General features: G+C 41.7%; 1 protein-coding gene across 1 annotated transcript in view; it reads right to left on the reverse strand.

Moving 5' to 3' along the window:
* Positions 1-7,460, reverse strand: part of gpc1b (glypican 1b) — a 64,671-nt gene extending 57,211 nt beyond the window's left edge. The window contains exon 1 of the mRNA XM_053330022.1: positions 6,909-7,460. Coding sequence (XP_053185997.1) covers positions 6,909-7,068 — 160 coding nt within the window. The 5' untranslated portion in view covers positions 7,069-7,460. The remainder of the gene's footprint in view (positions 1-6,908) is intronic.
* Positions 7,461-22,311: the final 14,851 nt, after the last annotated feature.

Here is a 22,311-nt window from a genome sequence, read left to right on the forward strand (position 1 = left end):
AGGACAACAAATAGAAAAGAAGCAGTTTAATAACGTTCTCATTACTGCTTTAGAAGTCACACAGAGTGCATACATATGCGACACATACATAGACAGATATTCTCTTGCTTAGTTGTGGACACATTGGGCACATGCACACACATCTGCGCCCAACCTCCCCCATACACACACACACACACACACACACACACACACACACACACACACAAAAGAGACCGTGGAGAGCCTAGCTTTGACAAGGGAATAATTCTCCTTTTGACAAAGCCAATTTCTCTGAAGACAAAAGAAGACTCATACACCGACACACTGCAGCCATCAGAGGAACAACACATGTGCCCCCACACTGTATACACACACATACATACGTGTTGCAATGACACTGCAGCCCCCTGTGGTGACAAAAAAAGACAGGCCTATGCTGTCATCTGCGGCTCTATGTGTCTGTGTGTGTGCTTGCCATGGGAGGGCTGTACGTGTGAACTCCTACTCTCGCATTAGACAAGTGACAGGGAACAAAAGACAAGAGGAGCGAGCGGGGTGGCAGCAGCTGAAGCACATTCTGGTCAAAGAAAAAGGAGCTCATACTTGTCAAGGTGGTGCATCATATTATAAAATGCAATGTCTTTCAGTGCAGCAGTTTCAGCATCTAACACAGTGAGGTAAATTGTTGTAACTCTCCAAAATTAGACACAGGAAATGAGTAGGAAAATACTGATGTGTTTGTTAGCTCTTATGTCATTATAATGACTCGAAATATAAATATTTTAAAGGAAATAGGAGGGAAAATGTTTAAATATCTTGTCAGACTTAAACTGCGTCTCCAAAAATTAGTTAATTTTAGATGACTCCTTCAAGCTCTGTGCTTTCCCACGAATAAAACAGATACATGTGCCTTCCCTAAAATGGTTTCTCTGTGCTTGTTCACACATCATCCAGAGCTCCTGAGCAACATAACGAGTTTGGAAAGACTGTCTTCCAGATCTCTATGTTGGGTTTGACAATGATTACATAAGGAAGCAGTGGAGTGCAGGACACAGTTTTTAAAAAGGAGCTTTCCTTTTTTACCAAATGTAACTCCATCCATCCATCGTTTCTCTTCATTTTTCCTTTGTCTTGTTTTTTTCCTTCATAAATAATGTCACGGGGCAAAGCAGGGACTAGCAAAACCAAGCAGACCAGGGCAGCCAGAGTCATAGTCAGCAGTCCACCATCTCTCCCTCTCTCTCTCTCTCTCCCTCTCTCTCACTGGTGAACATCAAACACTCTGTGGTCTGTTTCTCAAGAGGCTTCTTACTGACTTCAGCATTTTAACAACTCTGGCATATTCAGTTAGTAGGCAAACACACATACACAAACCAATGCAAACAGACATGCACACACACACACACATACATATAAACAAGGACAGTCGGAAGCCCAGATGCAGAGACTCCCAAGCTATAAACTGCACCAGAGTTAAGAGTCTGCACATTGTGATACAGAAACAACAGTTGCTTCTGCTTTAATCGGTCTGTAGAGGAAGACCAACAGATGTGTGGGGCTTTATGCTGACATTAACCTTCAATAAGCCTTGGCCCTCTTATCTCCAAGTCAGTTAATGAGTTCCATTCACGCGGAGGCAATATGTAATTCAGTGTGATCAATTAGTTATCCACTATATGGAAAGGAAGAACAGCACATCAGCAGGGATATTAATGGGATGGAGATAAGGCTACTGTCCAAAATGGCCACAATGACAACACTGCACGCTTATCTCAACGCACTTAGTATTTTCTATTTGTGGTTATGTTTAGTCTGTCCCTTTATCTGTCTAGAGCCCTTTTCAAACATGTGTGACATTACTGGCCCCATGTGTTCAAGTAATTGTTTTGGGGTTTTTTTGTGTGCCAGCTTCATGTGATTAAACTAAAAGTATTTTCTTTCAATATCTATAAGATATTATAAAACTGAAAATACCTGTCACAGTTTCTTGATAATGTTATCAGATGTTTTGTTTTCTCCAAAAAAACCCATACATATTCAATTTACCATTTGTTTGGAGTTTTGCTTGAAAATTGACAACAAAAATATCAAAATATTTAATAAAAAAGTTTCTGTTGATTAACTAATCTTTTAATTGATAAATCCTTGCAGTTCTATGTGGAAGTGTTGCAGAAATATTATGAGGTACAATCTTTTTGTAGAAGCGACTTGAGTGTTTTTTTTCCTGTCTGAATCTACTGTATCCTGTACAAAAATGGCAAAAAATGCCTCCAAAAATATACTGAAGTTTAGACATTGAGTATTAAAGGAAATTTACACAAATACAAAACCTGCATCTAATTTAGTAAAAGAACATAGGATTGTCATTACCTCCCATTGGCTATACACTATGATATACTATTGCCAGGTGTCCTTCATTTGTTTTGTGTGAATTTGGACACAGTTCAGGTTTCCATGCCAACTTCTGAGGAGGGTTCATTATGGGATTGCCCACTTCACTTGCCTTCACTTTGGTGCCAACTATATTACAGCCTTTTCCTATCAACATAATATATCCACTTCAGAGTAAGTTGTTAATAATGCAATGGAGTGATAGTGCTCTTTGGTAACACTGTCTACATGTTTTTTAATAATCTGACTTGCATGAGAGCACATAGCTGAGGGGACAACCACCACAGGTCAAGCAGCTTTTCAGAGGGAGACTGCGGTGGACAGAAAAGCTGGAGGGTCTTGAGCAACAGCAACTACTGGAAAATATACAGCGACTGTATAGATGTGTCTACAGAGATTAGAGTACAGAGCTTGAATACATACAGCAATGGACATGATCTGAATTTTACTGCAGACCATGAACACTCAAGTAGATGGGCCACATTTGACTGTTGAGTGCCTGTACACCAATAATGATGAAATAAGAATACTGAGATTTCCCAAAAGTCAGGCTATTTCTTTACATTATTAGTGCAGTGATTAAAATAATATATTTTTTTTAACCACGATCCTATCTAGTTTAGTTGTTGTTTTGTTGTTGGTTCTGCGGCCTTCATCTGGGTGGTCAGCTATGTTTTGTGCTGGCAGGAGACTGCTATCTCCATTTAACCTCTGGCTGGGAGGTGGTGTAAGGGGGCAGCAAACACACTAGCAGCTATTATCTTATCATTAGCCTCAGTAAAAGAGGTGAGAGTTTGCCAGCCAATTTGTGAAAACCCATGCTCCGTTTTAGCTACAATGCTGCTGTTATACAGTAAATTTCAAGACTTATGCCCATATTCACAGTCCAGCTGCTGAGCTCAAAACATTCCCATACTTTTTCCTGTGGGCTACCATACTGATCAGCCCATATTTCCACCCACAAACCAGTCTTTAGTCAACAACAGTTCCTAGCAGTCCTGGTGAGCAGCAATCCTACTGTGTCATTAGCCAAACACTGGTTACAGATGAGACTTTAGAGCACTGAGCAACTTACAGTCAGCCTGTAGCAACCAGCAATCAACAACAACACAAATACAGCATGGGAAAGCCACTGCCATACCTAAATGTTACCAGCCTTGCTGCAGATGTCTCATACAGCTTGTCTTTTTCTATAGGCTTATATGACATTGAGCATCTAACACTCATAGCCTGCCAGCTGCTTTCAAAGAGCGTCTGGCGCCTTTCTCTTTAAGAGTCGATGAGAGAGGGAAACAGAGAGATGAAGAATGTCATCCCCTGAAAGACAAAAAGATAAGTCATCAAGACTGTAATGATGGGGTGGGACAGGGAGGGGGCAGCGCAGGGAGGAGACAGATGAGTCCCGTGAAAATCAATCATCCATTTTTTGGTAAACACTGACAAAAAGGCTGTTTCCAAAACTGATTACACTCTACAAAAGTTAATATAGCATCATTGCATTCATTTTAAGAGCATCAATCAGTTTACATGATTATGTGCGACCCATTGCGTTTCATTTCTGCTCAGCTGATACTGGTCCCATGGTCCAATAAACACCGCTTCAATACAATAACAAACAGCCCACCCTTAACTCAATGACTGTCTTCCGCATGGCTTTTTCTGCAAGGTAAATTACTTAAGAATAGGGGACTATTCAAGTTGTTATACGAGGTGTATCGACATGAAAGCAATATTAAGCAATCTCCTTTCATCGCTGACTGAGCATAATCAAACAGAGATTGTGATACGGGATGGGGATGTTCATGTGGTTGGAGATTTCTTGCCTTTTTCATTCGGCTGTGCCTAATCTAAATGTAAAGAAGATAGGTACAGTACAAAGGTAAAAAGAAAATCAACTTGAAAACCCCAAGGTATTGGATCCTGAAAATCACATTAGCTTAGGAGCACACTTTTATTTAAACGTTTCTTTCGGGGGAAATTACTTTCATACTTTATTTGCATATGCTTCCAAGTTTCATTATCATATGTAAGTTTTGTGCATCTATAAAAATATGTTTAATAATAGTTTCGGAAACATACTGACTATTTTGTGTGTCAAGGAATTTTATCTCATTAACTGTGCAGCGCATTTGAAAGTGCTGTGACAGAACATTATTTTTAGAGATGGGATGCAGTCATCTCTCATCGTCCTCCCAGTCTGAACTGAGGTGATGTACTCAGCATGTGACCTTGAGTGAGGCCTGGCCAATACATTAGGTTGATCAAGCCCTAGTGTGACAGCAGGAAATATCCTGCTGCAAATGTCAGGGATCATCCACAACATTCGGGCATAAATTAAAGCTCTCATATTTTACTAAGGTGTTTAATATGCCAGACTGGAGTGTATCAGTGGTTATTTATGCTTGAGAGCCAAGAGACAGGGACACATGGAGAATTATTGTCAATGTACAAAGCCATACCCCTCCTTCTATCTCTTTCAGTCTCACATCTCTCCATCTTTGCGTCTCTCTTCTTCTCTCTTCTATTCTCTATTTTCGGCCCTCAGTGTCTGTCTCAGTTCTTTACTTGCTCTCTTACTGAGAATGCATTGACCCCAGACTTAAGTAAGCTCCACATCATTGATTGAAACAAGAGGAATAGGTGGTGTCATGACAAGACAGATTTGCTCTTTAAAGTGTTATAGATTACAGACATTTAGAAGAAAAGGGGATTTCTTCAGGACCGAGGTTGGCATTAATTCTGTCAAATAATTTATTCAGTATGGTTAATCAATTAATCAATAAATCATACAACTCAGTGGCAGCTCTCAACCATCACAAACCTGAGTGCAAACAAAATGGAAACACCTGCTATCTGTAAGGTGAAAAGCAAAAACCCTGCAGCACATTGGACTATTTCTGTCAAGGCACAATGCTCTTTCTGTGTAACTGTACTGTGCTGTGCTGTGTTGTATATGAGCCCATATGCTATCAGAAAATAGAGGTTTCTACTTTAGGATCATCCTGAGTGAGTGACCTTTAGGTGAATACTGCAGAAAGTCACCCTTGTACGTCTCAGTGCCATTCAGCCTGTGCTAATGGACAAACACTGCCGTCTTCACAGGGGAGAAGAGTTTATCTGCTGTCACAGTTGTGTAGCACTCTGTGGAAAATGAATTGGACAACTTAGAGAAGTTGACTGATGCAAGATCTCGAGGGGCTTTTCAAGGAAAGGTATGCTATCAGATTGGGAACGACTGCAACAGTATATCAGTAAAAGATGAACATTTCCCATGTCCACACTCATTTCTTATGCCTCGAATATCTGCTTTGTTCCTACTGATGTCAACTTCTGGAAAGAGTTCTTCACATTCACTTATTCTACAGTTTTGGAATAATGAAATATACAGTATCTGAGTTCAAAAGTGAGTTATATTCCCCTCAAACCTGTACACAGGAAAGTGGTAAGCATGCACGGTCAGAGTCTGTTGTCTTGTCCATGCATGTACTCTTCTGTAAGTGTAGAACCTCCTGAAATTGCTGTGTGTGTGTGTGTGTGTGTGTGTGTGTGTGTGTGTGTGTGTGTGTGTGTGTTTGTGTGTGTGTGTGTGTTCATGTGTGTGGAAGAATTGCACCAAATTCCAGGAGAGGCACACGTGTAATCATCTGAACTGCAGAGGGGCTTGTGACTGTCTGACATCAGACCATGAATGACACAGCAACATCATATTTGCTGGTTACAGCACATAGTCAAGTGACTAGCTGGTGAGAATTCCCCCTGTACAAAGACCAGACAGCTTAAGGAGGAAAGATTAGGGAGTGTCTTCAAGGGGTGGCAGCAGAGTTTTAGACTGATGGGGAAACTTAAGAGAGGAGATTACAAAGTGAGGTGCTGGTCAGCCATCAATTTTTTTTGTTTGTTTTGTCCTTGTTTTTTTCCCCCAAATGTCAAGTGTGAGAGCATTCAAAGGGGTTTTCTCATATTTTTGATCAAATGGCCAGATTGCCTGTGACATGCCTTTACCGTCTTAATATCTTTTCAAAGCAGTATTTAATCTTGAGAGATAGCCATGAGCTAGAGCTTGTCTGCTTTTGCCATGTGATGGAAATGACTGTGACTACAGGTTCACAAGGTATAAATATAGAAACTGGGTTTGCTAACAAAAAGAAGAAAAAAAAAACTTGTTTTAACATGACATATTTTTGAGTTCCAGTAACCTACAGGCACTAAACTAAGCTCAAAGAACAGAGTTTGGGAACCAACACTCAAACTAACAATCATTCAATTTTATGGGATATGTCAGATCTAACCATGAACTCTTACAATAAATGGAGCTACTGCAGGTGCGACTTTGGCCTCAAAATAGACTAACATTCCCGGGGGGGATTGCAGAGGGATTACGGCACTCAGAGTTTAGAGCAACTGTGTGGTACTTTACAGAGTATTAAACATAAATATATAACTTGTGTTATAGTATTTGGGACTCTTTAGTTCAGGGGTTGAGATCATAGTGCGCACAGCATTAGGGCAACAGACTGTATTTTAAAGGACCTTACCTGATATTTCAGCGATAGGGACACCATCCACAGGGAATCCTTTGCCGTTATAAAACTGCCTGATATCCGAACAACTCCTGGCTTTGCTGGTCCCTTTGTCCCCATAGGCTGTTGCCGTTAGAGAGCACAGAGCCAGAGCCGCTATGATGAAGGAATCCATCCCAATCGATTGCTGTACGTGGACCTAGTCAAGTGCAAATCCGACTGTGTTGAGTCCTAAACGGAGCAAAGACTCCCAGTTAGTAGCCGCGTGTCAAACAGTGGCTACTGGGTGCTGCTGTGCGTAAAATATCCTAAACCTTCCTCTCCCTTCTGCCCTTTCGGTGCGTTCACTGAGTCTGTGGCTGCTCTCCGCGCACTGCTGCACGGTACAGGAGCGACGCTTTACAGCGCAGAGGTCCCGTCTCGTCCCACTCCTATAACTCAGGACCGATGTTGACAGAACAGGAGCTTATTATTGTGCCCCAAATAATTCTATCTTCTCGCGCAGTGCCCGGGATGAGCGCAGACCTCCTGTCCGTCTCATATATTCCACAGTTGAGGTTTAATGTGTTGGCTTACCTAAAGAGAAGCAAGAAGCAAGAAATGAAAAATTAGGTTACTCACTTACAGCTGAAATAATGTAAGACAAGTAAAAAATAGCACTGTATTGAGCTGACGCTGTGCAGACTGCTTCTGTCGCCGCACGCCTACCGGCTATAATGACGGACCCGGAGGGATCTTTGAAAAGAGGTACGCACAGGCAGCTACTGCAGCTCGTTTCCAGACCAGAACAGGGATTCTGAACGATGCTATGCCAGCGCTGCCACTCTGTAGAGTGAAGAGGAGGCGGGAGGGAGAGAGAGAGGGAGAAAGAGAGACAGAGAGGGAGAGAGAGAGACAGAGAGAGAGAGAGAGAGAGAGAGAGAAGGAGAGAGAGAGAATCTTGTGTTCTGATGATCTTCCTGCCATTTCCGTTTCATTCCCTTTGCATTATTGTCTTACAGTTTTTATTTGAGGTGGTAGTTTAGACAAACATGCCATTTCGTTTGTAGCAGCGACTGTGTGTGTGTGTGTGTGTGTGTGTGTGTGTGTGTGTGTGTGTGTGTGTGTGTGTGTGTGTGTGTCTGTGTGTGTCTTCAGGTGGTTTACAGTAAAGGAATGCAAGCTACACGTCCCGACAGCTTGATCTCAAACAGCCAGGTGTCACAGGTGAACTGTGGCGTGCCCTCGACCCCATCCGGTAGCCTACCACCAATTCAGGTCAACGTTGAGTAGCTTCCCTCCACTTCGCAAAGAGTACCTGTATACATGTGCCATATCACTTCTCAAGGTGCAATTAAAGGACCAACAAGTCAGTACATGCTCTGTGCTATTCCTAGTTTACCTGTCACCTGCTGAATGCCTTCATTATCTGAATTTCTGTACAGTATGTGTGTGTCTTTCAGCCTGAAAATGAACACCTTCAGGCTTGACTTAATGTTGAAAACAAAAGACAAGAACCATTAATTATATTCAACTACAGTAATAGTTTTGCACTTGTGTTACATTGTCAACATCGCTAGAATTCAAAAAAATATATGAAGTCTGTTTACTGAATTGGTTGTGTTTAGTGAAAGCTTGCAATGTCTGTTTCTTCTTACATCTCTAAAGGAAATGCTGTATTTATGAAGTACATTTTATGCATACTTGGAATTCTTCTGTTTATTCATTACTTCTAATAGGATCAGTGACTCCCTGTTCCCAGCTACTGATCCAGCAGCCTTGTCACAGCCCATGGCAGCAATAATGTTTGTTTTTGTTTTTCAGTTTTTGTAGGGGAGTGGAAAAAGTCACAAGCGGAAAAAGGTCACTCAGTTCAAGTTGGTTCAAATGCAGGGCCTTCTTCTGATGAAGCAGCATTTCAGTTTAAAGGTCTCTTGCTGTAATGAGTGGGCTGATTTCACTTTGGGTACTGCATTGGTTTTAGTGCAAGATAAGGTCAGGTAATCCAAATTGATGCATTCCAGGTACAAAGAAGAAAAATCCACAACTAATGTTAGGGCTTTGTTAGACATAAACTCACCTATGTGTTTCAGGCTTAATATCCTCAATAGTTGTGTTATGCTTAACTTAGAAACTACTTTAAAACATCTCCTTAGTCATTTCAGTGTGTTAAATTGCATCAGAACGTGTTTGATGGTATCATTCCTGTGGGAGATGCTTATTAGGGATTGTTTGTGGAAGGAGATGCTACCACACATTATCACAGTGACACATGGAAAAAAAACTCTATTATAGCCTGAAATAACCGTCTATCACACGACAGAGAGACAAACAAAAGTGAGAAGTAGAGAGAGTATGATGAGAGGAGAGAGGAGAGTCATGCAGTGAGAACAGTCATTTCCTGCCTTCCAATCATTCTATTTATGAAGGCAGACATTGTTTATGAATACATTAGGAAATATTACAATGACTGGATGAGTCTAAACAAAGAGGACAGCATCTCACATATGACTAACTAACAAATAGCTACAATCGCTACCCATTATTACAGCTCTGAAATGAGCAGGCATGAATTACACCTTCAATGTCAAGTGTCTTACTCATTTTTAGCCTGTGCATGTAGACTCAGGCAAATCTGGCACTACGGTGTTGCAGACACTCAACTAAAGTTAAGAACTGTGTAACTGCGCCACAAAGCAGACGGAAACCACTTTCTAATTATGTGTAATACCATTGCTGCACTTTTCTTGTTGTTGTGGGGGAATACCGGACAGAGTTAAGAACATGTGGCCAGAGGTTAATAAGTCTAGTGGCCTCAAAGTGTGGGTCTGTCCATGTTATATGTGAGTTTGTGTATGACTGTTTATATTCCTATATGTGTATATGCATGTGCACACAGACGGTGTGTGTGCAATGTGAGTTTGTGTGTCTGACTGTGTCCCACATGTGGCCAATAGGTCGGCAGCGCTACTGGAGAAACTGATTGGCCCGCCAATGTCTGGCATGGAGATCATGTAATTAACGCTCAGTAAAGCCTCAGAACAGCCATGTTTTCTTCAGGCTGCCTCCCATTGAAGTTTTATTGCCTCTGACCATGAAAGGCCTTCTAATGAGGAGCAGGATGCTGGGTGAAGTTCAGGAGACCGGGGAGGGCAACAGAAGGGAAGGCGGAATGGTAGCAAAGAGAAAGGAGAGAATGGGGAGAGAGACCATAACTACCAAGCAACTGTCAGTTCAGTGAATACATACAGTAATTATGTGGTGGGCATTTTGGGGCGTGATGAGTTTTTCAAGTGAAAATTACCTTGCTGCGATACTAAAATACGACAGATGTTCAACCACACCTTTCAGGCAAAAAGCACTCACACTTGATTCAAAAATAGATTAATTAAAGAAAATGTGAGCAGTGTTTGTTCCTCTAAATGCTCTGTAGACTTTACAACTTATCTCTGAGTGTCTGCACACTGAAATTCTGATATTCAATATGTACAACCAGAAATAACCAGGATAAGCCCAGTAAATTCTAAAAAGAGTGCCTGTACAGTAGCACCTACACTCTTCATCCACACAGTTTCAGTTACTGAGACCTCAACATAGCCTAGGATAGCTTGATCAGAACCACTACTCTTGGCTGCTCTTCCTGTTGCAGCTTGGTCACTATAGTAGACCTGTACCGGCATTGGTTCATGTTCCTCTGTTCTGACTACTTTCCCCATTGGTTAAGTATTACATTGTCTAACTTCTGTAAACTGAGTATTTTTTTATGCAAGTAATAAAGGCATAGATGAAGAGAAGGGTAATCCAGTGGACAAAATAATATTAAAAGAATAGTCTGACACTTTAAATACAGGTTCTTGACGAGAGTTAGATAAGAAGATCCAAACCACTCTCATGTGGCTCAAATGTAGCAAACATAACTCAGCTTCCCTTGTAATCAGTGGTTGTAGGCAAACTGTTGTTTGTTAACAGATAGTTAGAACACATTTCCCCTAAAACTACAGCTTGCTTTTACATTACTGTTTATGTACAAATTAAAAAAAGTGAGATACAGAATATTAATTTGTGAGCTTTAGAGGTGTTGACAAACTTTTTTTTTTACTTGAGAGAGAGCCAGACTAGGTGTCTCTTTTTGCTTCCAGTCTTACATCTGGTTGTAGCTCCATACTTCTGCACAGACAGAGAGATGCAGACCGTGGTATCATCTTTTAATGTAACGCTTGACAAGACTGTGAATATGTATTTTCAAAAATCATTCGAAAAAGACTGAACAGGAAACTGAACTTAAATTCACAAGGGAATATTACAGATGAGACACAGGTTAGTGAAATAAGACACAGGTGAAACACATGGAGGAATCAACCAAGGCATGAAACTGCAGGAAGTAAAGATAACAGAAACATAAGGAGAAAACATTTCAAAATAAAATGGGAAATAAAACACAAACAGATCAACCTAGCAGGATGTGACATTAACAGCTGATTCCACCAGTTTAGTGATTTCAAACCAGAGGCCTCTGTATGTTCACCTTTGCTCTGCAAAAGATGTTGCTTTGCAATCATAATAACTTTGAAATCTTTTGCTGTATGAATCATCTGTTAAAGCAAAATGAACATTAGGTTTTAGATTTCTGACAATAAAAGCACACTTTTCATCCCAAATCAGTTTTAAATGTTGCTTGGAAGGACACATAAAAAAGCAGTTGAAGGTCAGCTTAATGTAACTGTAAGAAAACTCTGCAAAGGATGATTGTATCATTTTTATCCTTTTCATTCTTTGGCATTGAAATTAGTTTAGAGTGCCCTCCCCATCACACTCATGAGTAAAGTTTTATGAGGACATTAATGACAAGGAAAAGCCTGATCTCAGCCAGATCTGATAGAGTTTCTTCTTAAAAGTAACGTGATGTAGTGAAGGAACAGCAGGTTTGTCCGGCTTACAAGACCTGCTGCCGGGCCTCAGCAGGGTTTCTATGTAAATATCACTGTGCTGTTTCAACAGATGTAATCAGCTTTTAAAGGGAGATCATTGTGTCCTCTCCCTAAAACCAGTCTCATCCTGGAATCTTACAGATAGCATCGATTCTGCCTCTTTGCTGGGATTTTATGTCAAACATTAGCCTGAGTTCAGCACATTCACCAGAGTGCTGTACACATTACTCACCAGGTCTATCTATTTCACATTCTCATTTCTTGTGCATTGCCTTTTGTTCAGTTCATCTCTTTTTCTGTCTTGTATGTATGTATGTCTGTGGTTCTGTCTTTCCTCTCTTCTTCGTTTTCCTATCCCCATCTCACAGGAACATGCGATCATGCCTTCATCCTGTTAAAGTATCTTCATGCATAAGGCCAACATTCAGCTTTAATGCCTTGCTTTCTCTCCTTGCCTATCCCTTTGACATTTTTCAGTGCTACATCACTTCTTGATCACATTTACCCACTGTCTGTCTGTTCAAACACAGCTTCCACAAACAGTGGATCTGCATATCTCCACACACAGAGTCCTCCCCAGTTGCCAGAGACAGATGATGACAGAAAAAGGAGACATTTTAATGGTAAGTGCAAAGGGTAGACAGATAGTATTGTAGAGAAAAACGAGAAATAAAGAGGGAAACTGGGAGGAGGAGAGGGTGTGAGCTTATGAGGCAAGATAAGGAGGGAGAGAATATGATGATGGATGACATGGTGAGAATGACATACATTAGCTGGGAGAAAAGTAGCAGGGAGGGATTGTACATTCAAAGTGGAAAGGATGAAGTGCAGGAATAAAATAAAGATGGTTTTCCAAAAAAAAAAAATTGGGTGGGCGAATTGTTAGGTTAGAATTATTTGAAAACGACTAATGGCCAATGTGGCCTGGTCCTTGGACTCTTTGGGGTTATTCTTGTAAACAGGCACCGTTGTCAATGTGAAATGCCCCCTGTGGTGTGTTGCGTTGTGTCTTTGTATGTCTCTGTGGGCATCCTGGCACTTTTTCTGCTCAGTAATCTGAGCACATTCCAGTCTTCTCCAAGCATGGACACAGAATAAGACAAAATCTAAGGTACACCTCACAATATAATGAAATCCACTATAAAAACATCACAAATTATTGCATTATATCATGGGGTATTGTGGAATGCAGATTACAAAATAAATCATATAGTACATCCAATCTAATGGAAACACCATTTACATTTGTATAAAGGCCATCGAATGCAGTGTAGTTGCTTGTGTAGTCATTAAAACAAAAAGATGAAGCACCTATCTCATTTGGGTTGACATATCCAATAAGAGGTCTACACTGACTCAAACCCTGGACTTTTTTCCTGTCTCTCTCTTTCATCCACAATGGCAATCTGTACCCATCTGGCAGTGGTGTCTCCTCATTCCTGTACCAATTACTTTCTTCATTTGCCTGCATGCTGTTCTCATATAAATATTTCACCTCCTCTATTTGTCATATGTCTAAGAGGATAGATTAGCCAGTCTCCTCATCTACCTCTCACCATGAAAGTTAATAAGTTCATGGGAAGCGATGACAAAACCAGAAGACTCAGATGACCTCCTTCAACCAATTCCCATGCCAACATTTATGTCCTTATAGTCAATGTGTTTATGAGGGAAGTTCTATATCCTTTGCATGTCTGTTGGATAATAGTTTACTGGGGATAACCTTGAAAGTGACCTACATATCATAACAGACAACTGAAAGTGGCTTTTTGATACAACTCAAATGGTTCAGAGTCTGTTAATCTCAACTCCCTTCGGGTTGTTTTTGGTTCTGTGGCGGAGCCTTGTCCAGATTGGCAGCATCTCCCTCCACATTGGCCTTGGAAACAGTAGGAGTCCATGTCTCTGTGTGGTTCTCAGCCCCCTGTGCGGAGTCCTTCATTATTGCCATTTAAAGAATATACACACATTCCTCCAACATTCCTTAGCCCTCCCCTGTACAGAAGCACTTTATCACATTACTCCTCCTCACATTTCTTCAATTTGCTGTGTATAAAGTGGGATGTATCATTGCTGACTCAGTTTGATCACCAGACATAAATACAGTAAGGGACTGTGTAAGAACTAATTCTGACATAAACTGCCAGCTTTCATGAGCATGTTTTTTTTCTAAAACAAATATATATTATTTTTCTATTTTTTTATTTTATTTTGAGGAGCCCACTTTTGAAAGCTGCCCAGCGTCACTACTGGAATGTGTTTGTCTGAAGCCTTTTTCTCTTGCCTTCTTTGATCAAAGTGAAGATGCTAATGGAGAATCAGCACTCAGAAAGATGGTTCTCTCAGCACTCCTCTCATATAGTGCTGTAAACTGGATTGTAAAACAAATTCACGAGCAAGGAACAGATCACCAACAAGATACGTTTTAACAGATTTATTGACAGAATTTGAATGAATTGTGTATTCTTGATGCGAAGTGATTCTTCATACGGTGATTCTTGATGCGGTGTGGGGAGGCCGGATAAAGGATCCGCCGCAGCGCCTGGGCAGCGACGAACCCCTAGAAACCTGTGAGAGAGGAGAGAAGAACAGAAGAGAGGGCGGGGGACTGTGCGGATCTTAGATTGTTGAGTCTGAGCGGATATAGCAGTGATACGTTAATGAGTCCCAACGACCCATGATTTGGATAAAGTGCTCGGGTACGCCCGTTGCGGGAAGCTGAAGTAGCGGCACAGATCCTAAAAGAGTGCCCGGAGTAGTGCGTAGGCGATAAACTGGATAATGAGAGTATTTGGCGTAAGTGATGATGAAACCAGGACCGAGTGGTGATTTAAACGGATTCGGAGATGAAGACGGGGTGAGATAGAAGCTTGCTGTTGGATTTTCGGTAGAGGAGATAGTTAGAGAGGATGACGAATAGATCTAGGGGAGACTGGTTTTTAAAATAGAAAACTGGTGTAGGATGGCCGAATTGATTAGCTTTAGTTTTCTTCAGGTGGAATACTATGGTATCTTCAGAAAATAGTGATAAGTCCGAGATACAAGCATGACGGCACGGGTCGAACTGCGATGGTGACGGGGTGAATTCTGAGCATCTAAAGAAACCGAAAAATGCTAATATGAACATAGCTTTCAGGGTCAGGGCGATGTGAGGAGTTTGGTATCCTGAGCAAATGGTGTGTATGCAAGTACAGCAGTTCGGCGGTAAGAGGAAGCCGTTTAGGAGGTTTGGCTGGTTCTTGGCAGAGGAGACCAGAGAGAAGTGACTTTACTTGGGGATGGTTTAAGGCTGGGCTGGGATTACCTGTGATTAGTTTGGAAAGAAAAACTAGTACCGCTGAGGTAGGATTTGATAGTAGGCATTCTTATGTTCATGGCAGAATGAGCATAAGTGATGTAGCAGATGACGGTGGTGAGATCGAATGAGGGGAAAATGATGTTGTGTCGGTCATGAAAGTGATGGAAATTATTCCAAGCTGTCCAGTAGAGTGTAGAAGGTGATAAGCTGTTAATGATGTACACTGGACGAAGTGACGAGAGAGAACGACAGGTAGTTTACGTTAAATGTGTGAAAGGGGATGGTCTCAGCTGGCCATTTGGCGGAGAACGATCAGCCACCATGGAACCCCCAAAATTAGCTTGCATGGTTCTGTCTGATGAAGTTGCGGTAGTAGCACTTGGGGGCAGTGACATCCTGGTGTCAATGCCCGGGAGAAATGAGCTGCAGGGATCAATGTAGTCAAATATGGGTTATCCTGGTACCTCGATGACGAGACAGCGGGGCGCTGGTATCCCGGTGGCGAATGTCCCGCTTGAAGCAGAGTGCTGGCAGCTCTCGGTGCCAGGAGCCTTGACTAGAGCAGGCTTCTGTGGCAACTAGAGCAGGATGTCCACGATAAAAGCTGCCTGCTGTCGAACTAGGCGAGGAGCCAAGGTTGGATTTAGTAAACGGCGGGGTCACTGACATCAAACATCCTGGCCGAATTGAAGTGGTGCAGATGGAGTAGGGGGCATTGGCATCCTGGTGCTGATGTTCTAGTCTAAGCTGAGTGCTGTGATTGGAGTGAAGAGACGGCACTGTGGTTGGAGTTAGGAAACCACATGGGTCGCAGGCATCCCGGTGCCTTATGTCCCTGTCTAAACGAAATGCTGTGGCTGGAGTAAAGAAAACTGCATGGGTCGCAGGAATCCCGTGCCTGATGTACCTGTCTAGGAGCAGCACTGCGGTTGGAGTGAGGAAACGGCAGGGGGTGTTTATGACACAGACGATATAGAAGCAATTTCAGGTTAGTTGTATTTGTGATAAATTGTGTTAGTAGCTTGCGATCCGGTGCTTTTAACGTGGACGATACGGAGTGATTTCAGTTAGTATTTGTGATAAGCTGTGTTAGTAACGTGCAACACGATGTGTTTAATGGCAGATGATGCCTACAATGATGATTGACTCGATGTACTAGCAACATGCAACCTGGTGTTTGTAATGTGCAAGTGCGTGTAACGGTGTGCAATGTCAAAGTGACATTAGAGTAGCTGCATGAGAAGCTTGCAGCTGGTATATGGAAAAAGACAATGTGGAAGTAATGTGGAGATGGATAACGTATGATGCAGGACTGATATCTTGTGCCGTTGGTATAAATGCCATAGACTGTATAGAAGAAATGGACGTAACATCTGTGACGTCACCCATTGGTTTGTGGACTGCTGCTCGGAAACCAATAGTTTCTAATCTTGGCAGTGCCATCTTCTACTTATATGTGCATGAGGCGGGGCCATGGGTGGAGTGGGGAGGTTGCGAGGGCCGGATCTCAAGGACATTGTGCAATCAACTTGTCAATCACGATGTAGCCACGCCCTAATGCATACCCTGCTTTATCGTCAAATATAAAATCAGGGAGGGCAAATTTTCACAAATGAACATCATACTGCATTAAAGAAGGCTTTAAACTAGCGATTGAGACCATAAACACATTTTGAAAACGTTTACTGAGGTTAGAAATTCTCCATAGACTTGTATAGAGACGGAAGTCCTTTTGACACCAAAACGCTCGCCCCCTGATGGCCTTTTGCTAGAATGCAGTTCTAAGTTACTTCCGCATTGACCTCATTAGAAAGGACCCGAACTCCCTGCCTGATAATACTGACAACTCTGAGTAGAATGAGTAGCACAATCCTACCTGGCCCCCCGCCAGGGGGCTACAGGGCTCTGTGACGTCATGCGTGCAGATCCGGGCGATGATTGGCTTTGGCGAAAAAGTGCGGGAGACCCGGTGGCTGTTGTTGCTGCTGAGTAAACAATGAAGCTTTAGTTTAATGTGGCCGAGGTTGATAGGGAATGCATCCTATGCAGGAACCATTGAAAGCAGATGGCAGTTCGGCCATGAAACCATGACCATGAAAGCTTGACTGAGATTGCCTGCACGTGAAACTCGAATGCGAGAACGAACGAGGGGGAAGATGTTAGGTCTGTTTATATAGGAGCCGGAAGGGGTGTAATTGGTGTGTGTTCCCACTCCTGAAACTGCACTTATCAAGCTTCGATTTAGCTCATGAATCTGTCGGCTGAGAAACTGTCTTTGGTTGGATTACAAATGAAGCTGCAATACTGGGTGCACATTTACTGCAGCCCAAAGTGGAAAATGCTGTGTGCCTCAACACTGATGCAAAAGGCCTTTTTAAGTAGAGTCTTATTTACTGCAGCACATGTAACGTGGGTATGCTTCAGTAGCATGTAACAATGTCACAATCAGTGATGCATACTGTACATGCATTTACAGTACGCATGTACAAGTGAGAGGTTCTTTTGTTTATAGGGACATAAGACCGAACATACTGTAAAAACTATATTATATAATTTGTAAGCGCACTGCCATATAAAGCTATTATTGGAGAATAAAAGTACCACCTGGGCAGGACTCAGGCTTTACAGATTTATTTAAATAACATTCTGATTCTGATTGGATCTTTATCAAGTCAAACCTTTTATGTCTAGTGTTTAAATTGATGTGTAGATTTGAATCATTGTGCAGTCATTGTGCTTGTTTCCCTAATAGGAATATCAAAAGTTAAGTAAAGATAAATAAATAAAAAATGTATTTACAATTGATTTGATATTATCACATAATTAGTGTTATTGTTGTATGGACACATTTTACACTGTTCATATTCTAGTCCTTGTGAATTAAATGACCAGTTTACATAGGTTTATATGCAATTAAAAACATTAACCATGGCTCCATTGCACTTAGGTGTCAGTAAGCCAGTATACACAATACCATGTCCCTGGAACTAGACTCTAAATAGACAGAAACCATAGCTGATTATTATTTTTACCAGTGATTTTTCAGCTATGTCAAATAGGATTGTGAAAACTAGCAAAAACATGAATTGCTCCATTCATCAAGCATTATATTGTGAAGTTAAAAATGATAAAGTAACTGTAATTTGGTACTTTGTAACCTGACACTTAATAATGAGTTACAATATGTGATTTCTTTTTCAGGAGAATCACAATCTGATATTCAGTACAACAATTAATCCCAATAACCCACCTATACAATATTTTAAGTTCAGTCTTATAAGGAGTTTGAATGAGGGTTGAATCAGTTCAGTAGCTCTGCATTCAATGGATAGACTTGTCCACTAATGTTAGCTTGGCACAGAGAGGGTCCAAGCCTTCACAAAAGGATGTGTCCTACTTATATGTTGTGTTTTAGCTGGCTAAATTGTTGGATTTGTTCTGACCTAAGAGAACAACCTTGCAGCTTCATTATAAGGATTGTACAGCAGGAGTGCTGTGCACAGTTGCTCCGGCTAATGTTAAAGGCATACTATGCAGGATTTATCGCTTGGTGTTTGTAAACACACCATTCAAAGTTGGCTCCTCATCCCTAGCTCAGCTCGAGCTGAGAGCAGAGCTAGAGAGAGAGAAAATACAGGTAGAGGGCAGGGTCTCCACAGATAAATACACTGCTACACACCTCTAGTGGGTCATAAGTGGTGATTGAGAGGGATTATTTTTGTATGAGTCCTTACATTGTTTTTTTTAGGAAAATCCTGCATAGGACACCTTAGTAAAGCTTGTTACCCAAAAGGTTACATAGGCTGACTCCTTGTTATAACACAATTTCTTGATTTAATTGTTTAAAAGCACTTTTGACTTAGATCTGAGGAATTAAAGTAAAGGAGAATTATATACAATGCAATTGTGTTTATTTGTAATTAATAAAGTATTTTACATTTTCAATATAACATCCACAACACCAGCAACCATTTGTGTCAAAGCATTTATAAAATGGCATACATTTCCCTTACTTTACCTACATTTGTGATCAAGATTACAGTAGTTTTGGTTCGGTGGAATTTTGTCCCAAGTTTGTTTGTGAAACATTAAGATTCAGTTTTGCTTTACAAAGCTACCATGAATCTTGTCATTGCATCCTCCTAAATTACTATATGAATGGATTAGTCATTAAAATGTTCTTGTTTGTCATTATAAATCATTATAATATTATTAATACTGTCACAAGGCATCACTGACAACAGTGTACTTTACTGTGGCAATGCAATTTAATGTTCCTTGTCCTACATATGATCATTTATGCCTAAAAAAAGAAATAGCAGAGAAAGCAAGAAAGATATAAAGTAACAAGCTCATTGATTAAGGCATAAACCAAACCAAACCTAACATTTTCAGCTATTGGCTCATTTGACCCCAACCCACCATTCTCATTCTGCCTTCTGAGAATACTTGAGAATACATGAAAATATGCCTGTGTTGTCATCTCAAGTCCAGTTAGTACTATGCCAAGTCAAAATAAAACCATGCACTGGAATGTTGTTGTCCCAACAGAACACAAGTCATCCAGCAATGTTTTTTTTGTGTTTGTTTTGTCATTGTAATCCAAATCCTGTCTGGTATGAGGAGAGTGTACGTGTTGCAAGTATGAGGGTGAATTCCTAGTGGCCTTGCAACATTGATTTCACCTCTCTCAGGTCCTGCAGAATTAGATAGCAGCAGGTATCTCTGAATCCGTTATCAGAGCCAATCAATGATGCTCTTGTCTACCAGCACATTCATTTAGCCTGGCTCACACACATACATACATGCTAACAAATAAACAAACCAGCACATTAATGAGTTTACATTCATGTTCCAAATATATTTTTCATGCAAATATAATTTTGGATTACTTAATGTAATCTCTGGTTCTTTGATAACAGAGTGAGATGTTTCACTATGGGGATTCACCTTAATGTGACCAACTACAGAAGCTCCAATGACACCACATCTATCAGTGAGTGTCGAACTGTGCTTGTGATACACCCTGCCATATTACCACTGTTGACCAACCACTCTCAAATCATTCTAGATCAGTTTCTTCTGCGTCCATGCAGGCCTGCAATATTCAGGTTCCACCTCTCAGAAGCCAAGGGCAGCACATTTGGCCATGGGTGGACCAGAGCATCCACACCATATGTGCATTTACATCTGACAGGGAGAAAATAGTGGACATGGAGTGTTTTCCTGTGAGGTAAAGAGATCTATGGCTGCCTGGCCTTATTCCCTCAGGACAGAAGATCTGCACCCCTGTTCAAAGATGTTTTCCCATCTGGAAGAGGGAGAGATGCTGTGTGAGAGATGCTAATCACCACTCCGATATCGTACGTGATAAGAGGGAGACTGTATGTTGAGACCCAAGTGTTCCATAGCGAGTTCTACTTGGCTCTTTATCCAGTTTATATTGAACCCAAGATCCCTGAGATGATTTCTCACTGTAGTGGAATCTCTGACTGCCTGTTATAGCAAGTGGGAGCATATCAGATAGTCATCTATGTACACAAATATTCTACAGATGAAGTGTGCATGTGCACCATATCTCTGTCTGGGAAGGAAGTGGGCCCTTCTAGTTGAACTGTAGTGCTCTGGGCCTGGCTGCAAAAATGAAGAAACACTGTGTTTTTTCTGAACAGGCTAGTAAAACCGGGTTAAACTGTGTTACCTGCTGATTCTCCTGCTCTTGCATGTGAGGGGAGACAAACTGAAAGGGGAGACCTGGAAAACTGGAAATCACCAGGGACTCCGAACCACAAATTTCAGAGCTTCACTAACTCAATTTTCCTTCTTTTCTTTGTGGCAGGATAGGAGGGAGAAGCTAGGAATCTCAGGTCACATCCTTCGTCTTCACTTCCCTCGAGTGGAAAGGGCGGTTTCTCAATGCCACTGCACCAAAGGAGTGTGTGCTCTATGGCCTTTGATTTTCTGCCCTGGTTACTCTGTTGACCAGCTGCCTATCTCTATGGTTGGGCACCCCCTGTCTCCCTCTTACTGTTGTAACCGCAGCAGCGAAGCCAGCCCTTTGTCCCTGAGGGGGGCAAGGCATGTGTTTCGGGAGTAGGCAGCGGTCAAAGTCTTGTTTCTCAAGGGTGCTGGTCGCCCTCATCTTTTCCAGAGCCAGACTGAAAAGATCGTTGGTGGAATTGTATGCTATGCCCACAACTCTGCCTTCTGTGCATCACTCTGGCCTGAGAGGTTCAGCCACTTTGATGTCTCTCACCTAAGAATGTAAGTCCCATTACTCGATTGCAGCATTGTATTGTACTCCAACGGGTGAAGAGTGCAGGATGAGGTCATTCACTACACACATTTCATCCCAGAGGCCAGTATCTAGCAATGTCATTGATTTTAGAGAGCATAGTGACTGTGCTGTGTATTTGCACATCCTCTAGAAAGGGGAGGCAGAATGCGAGAGCAGCAGTTAGGGTGGAGGTCATAAGCTACTGGTACAAGTTGTTTTGATCACAGTTGGTCTAGTGGGAGCCTCCTAGTATCCTAGTAAAGGTCTCTCTCAGTCGTATCCCCAATTTGGATGCAGCCCTTTTGCATACCTTGTATAAGTTGCTGTCAACAAGGGGCACTGAAAACACTGGGAGGTCCGGACTATTAAACAGGAATAGTAGAGTCATCCTCCTCTTCTTCCATCTCATTCATGTTTTAGAAGGTGAGAATTGGCATTGCTCTCTGTTTCCTCACAGCCACAATCATGTCCAAGGACTCAGTGTCCATCCATGTTTGCCCATCTTGATGCGGCTCACAGCTGATGGCTGTTGGTTATGGCTTTTGGGGTGGCTCCTGACAGGAATGGGCCCAGAATCTTTACTGCGGTGGAAACAATAAATTACGTTAATGGAACAGGTGGGATGCAGTCTCTTTATTCTCCAGTTCTGGCCCTTAGGGTGGTGGCCAACGACATAGGCTACTGCAGGAACATTGTATAAATATTTAGCTGTCCTACGTGCACCACAGTGCAGTTAGCCCGTTGGTCCATAGAGCTAGCACACAGGCGTCAGCTGCATACTGTACAAATCTGATTTTCATACACATTAGCTGAATTCTGGGTACTGTTAGCTAATGCTGTAAACACATGATAGACTCGTAACGCATTAGCCAAAGGTAATAATGTTTCACAGTCACTGGCCACACGAGTAAGCAAATACAGGGTAACCAGAGGGAC

This window comes from Scomber japonicus, chromosome 12, assembly GCF_027409825.1.
Source record: "Scomber japonicus isolate fScoJap1 chromosome 12, fScoJap1.pri, whole genome shotgun sequence".
NCBI lineage: Eukaryota > Metazoa > Chordata > Actinopteri > Scombriformes > Scombridae > Scomber > Scomber japonicus.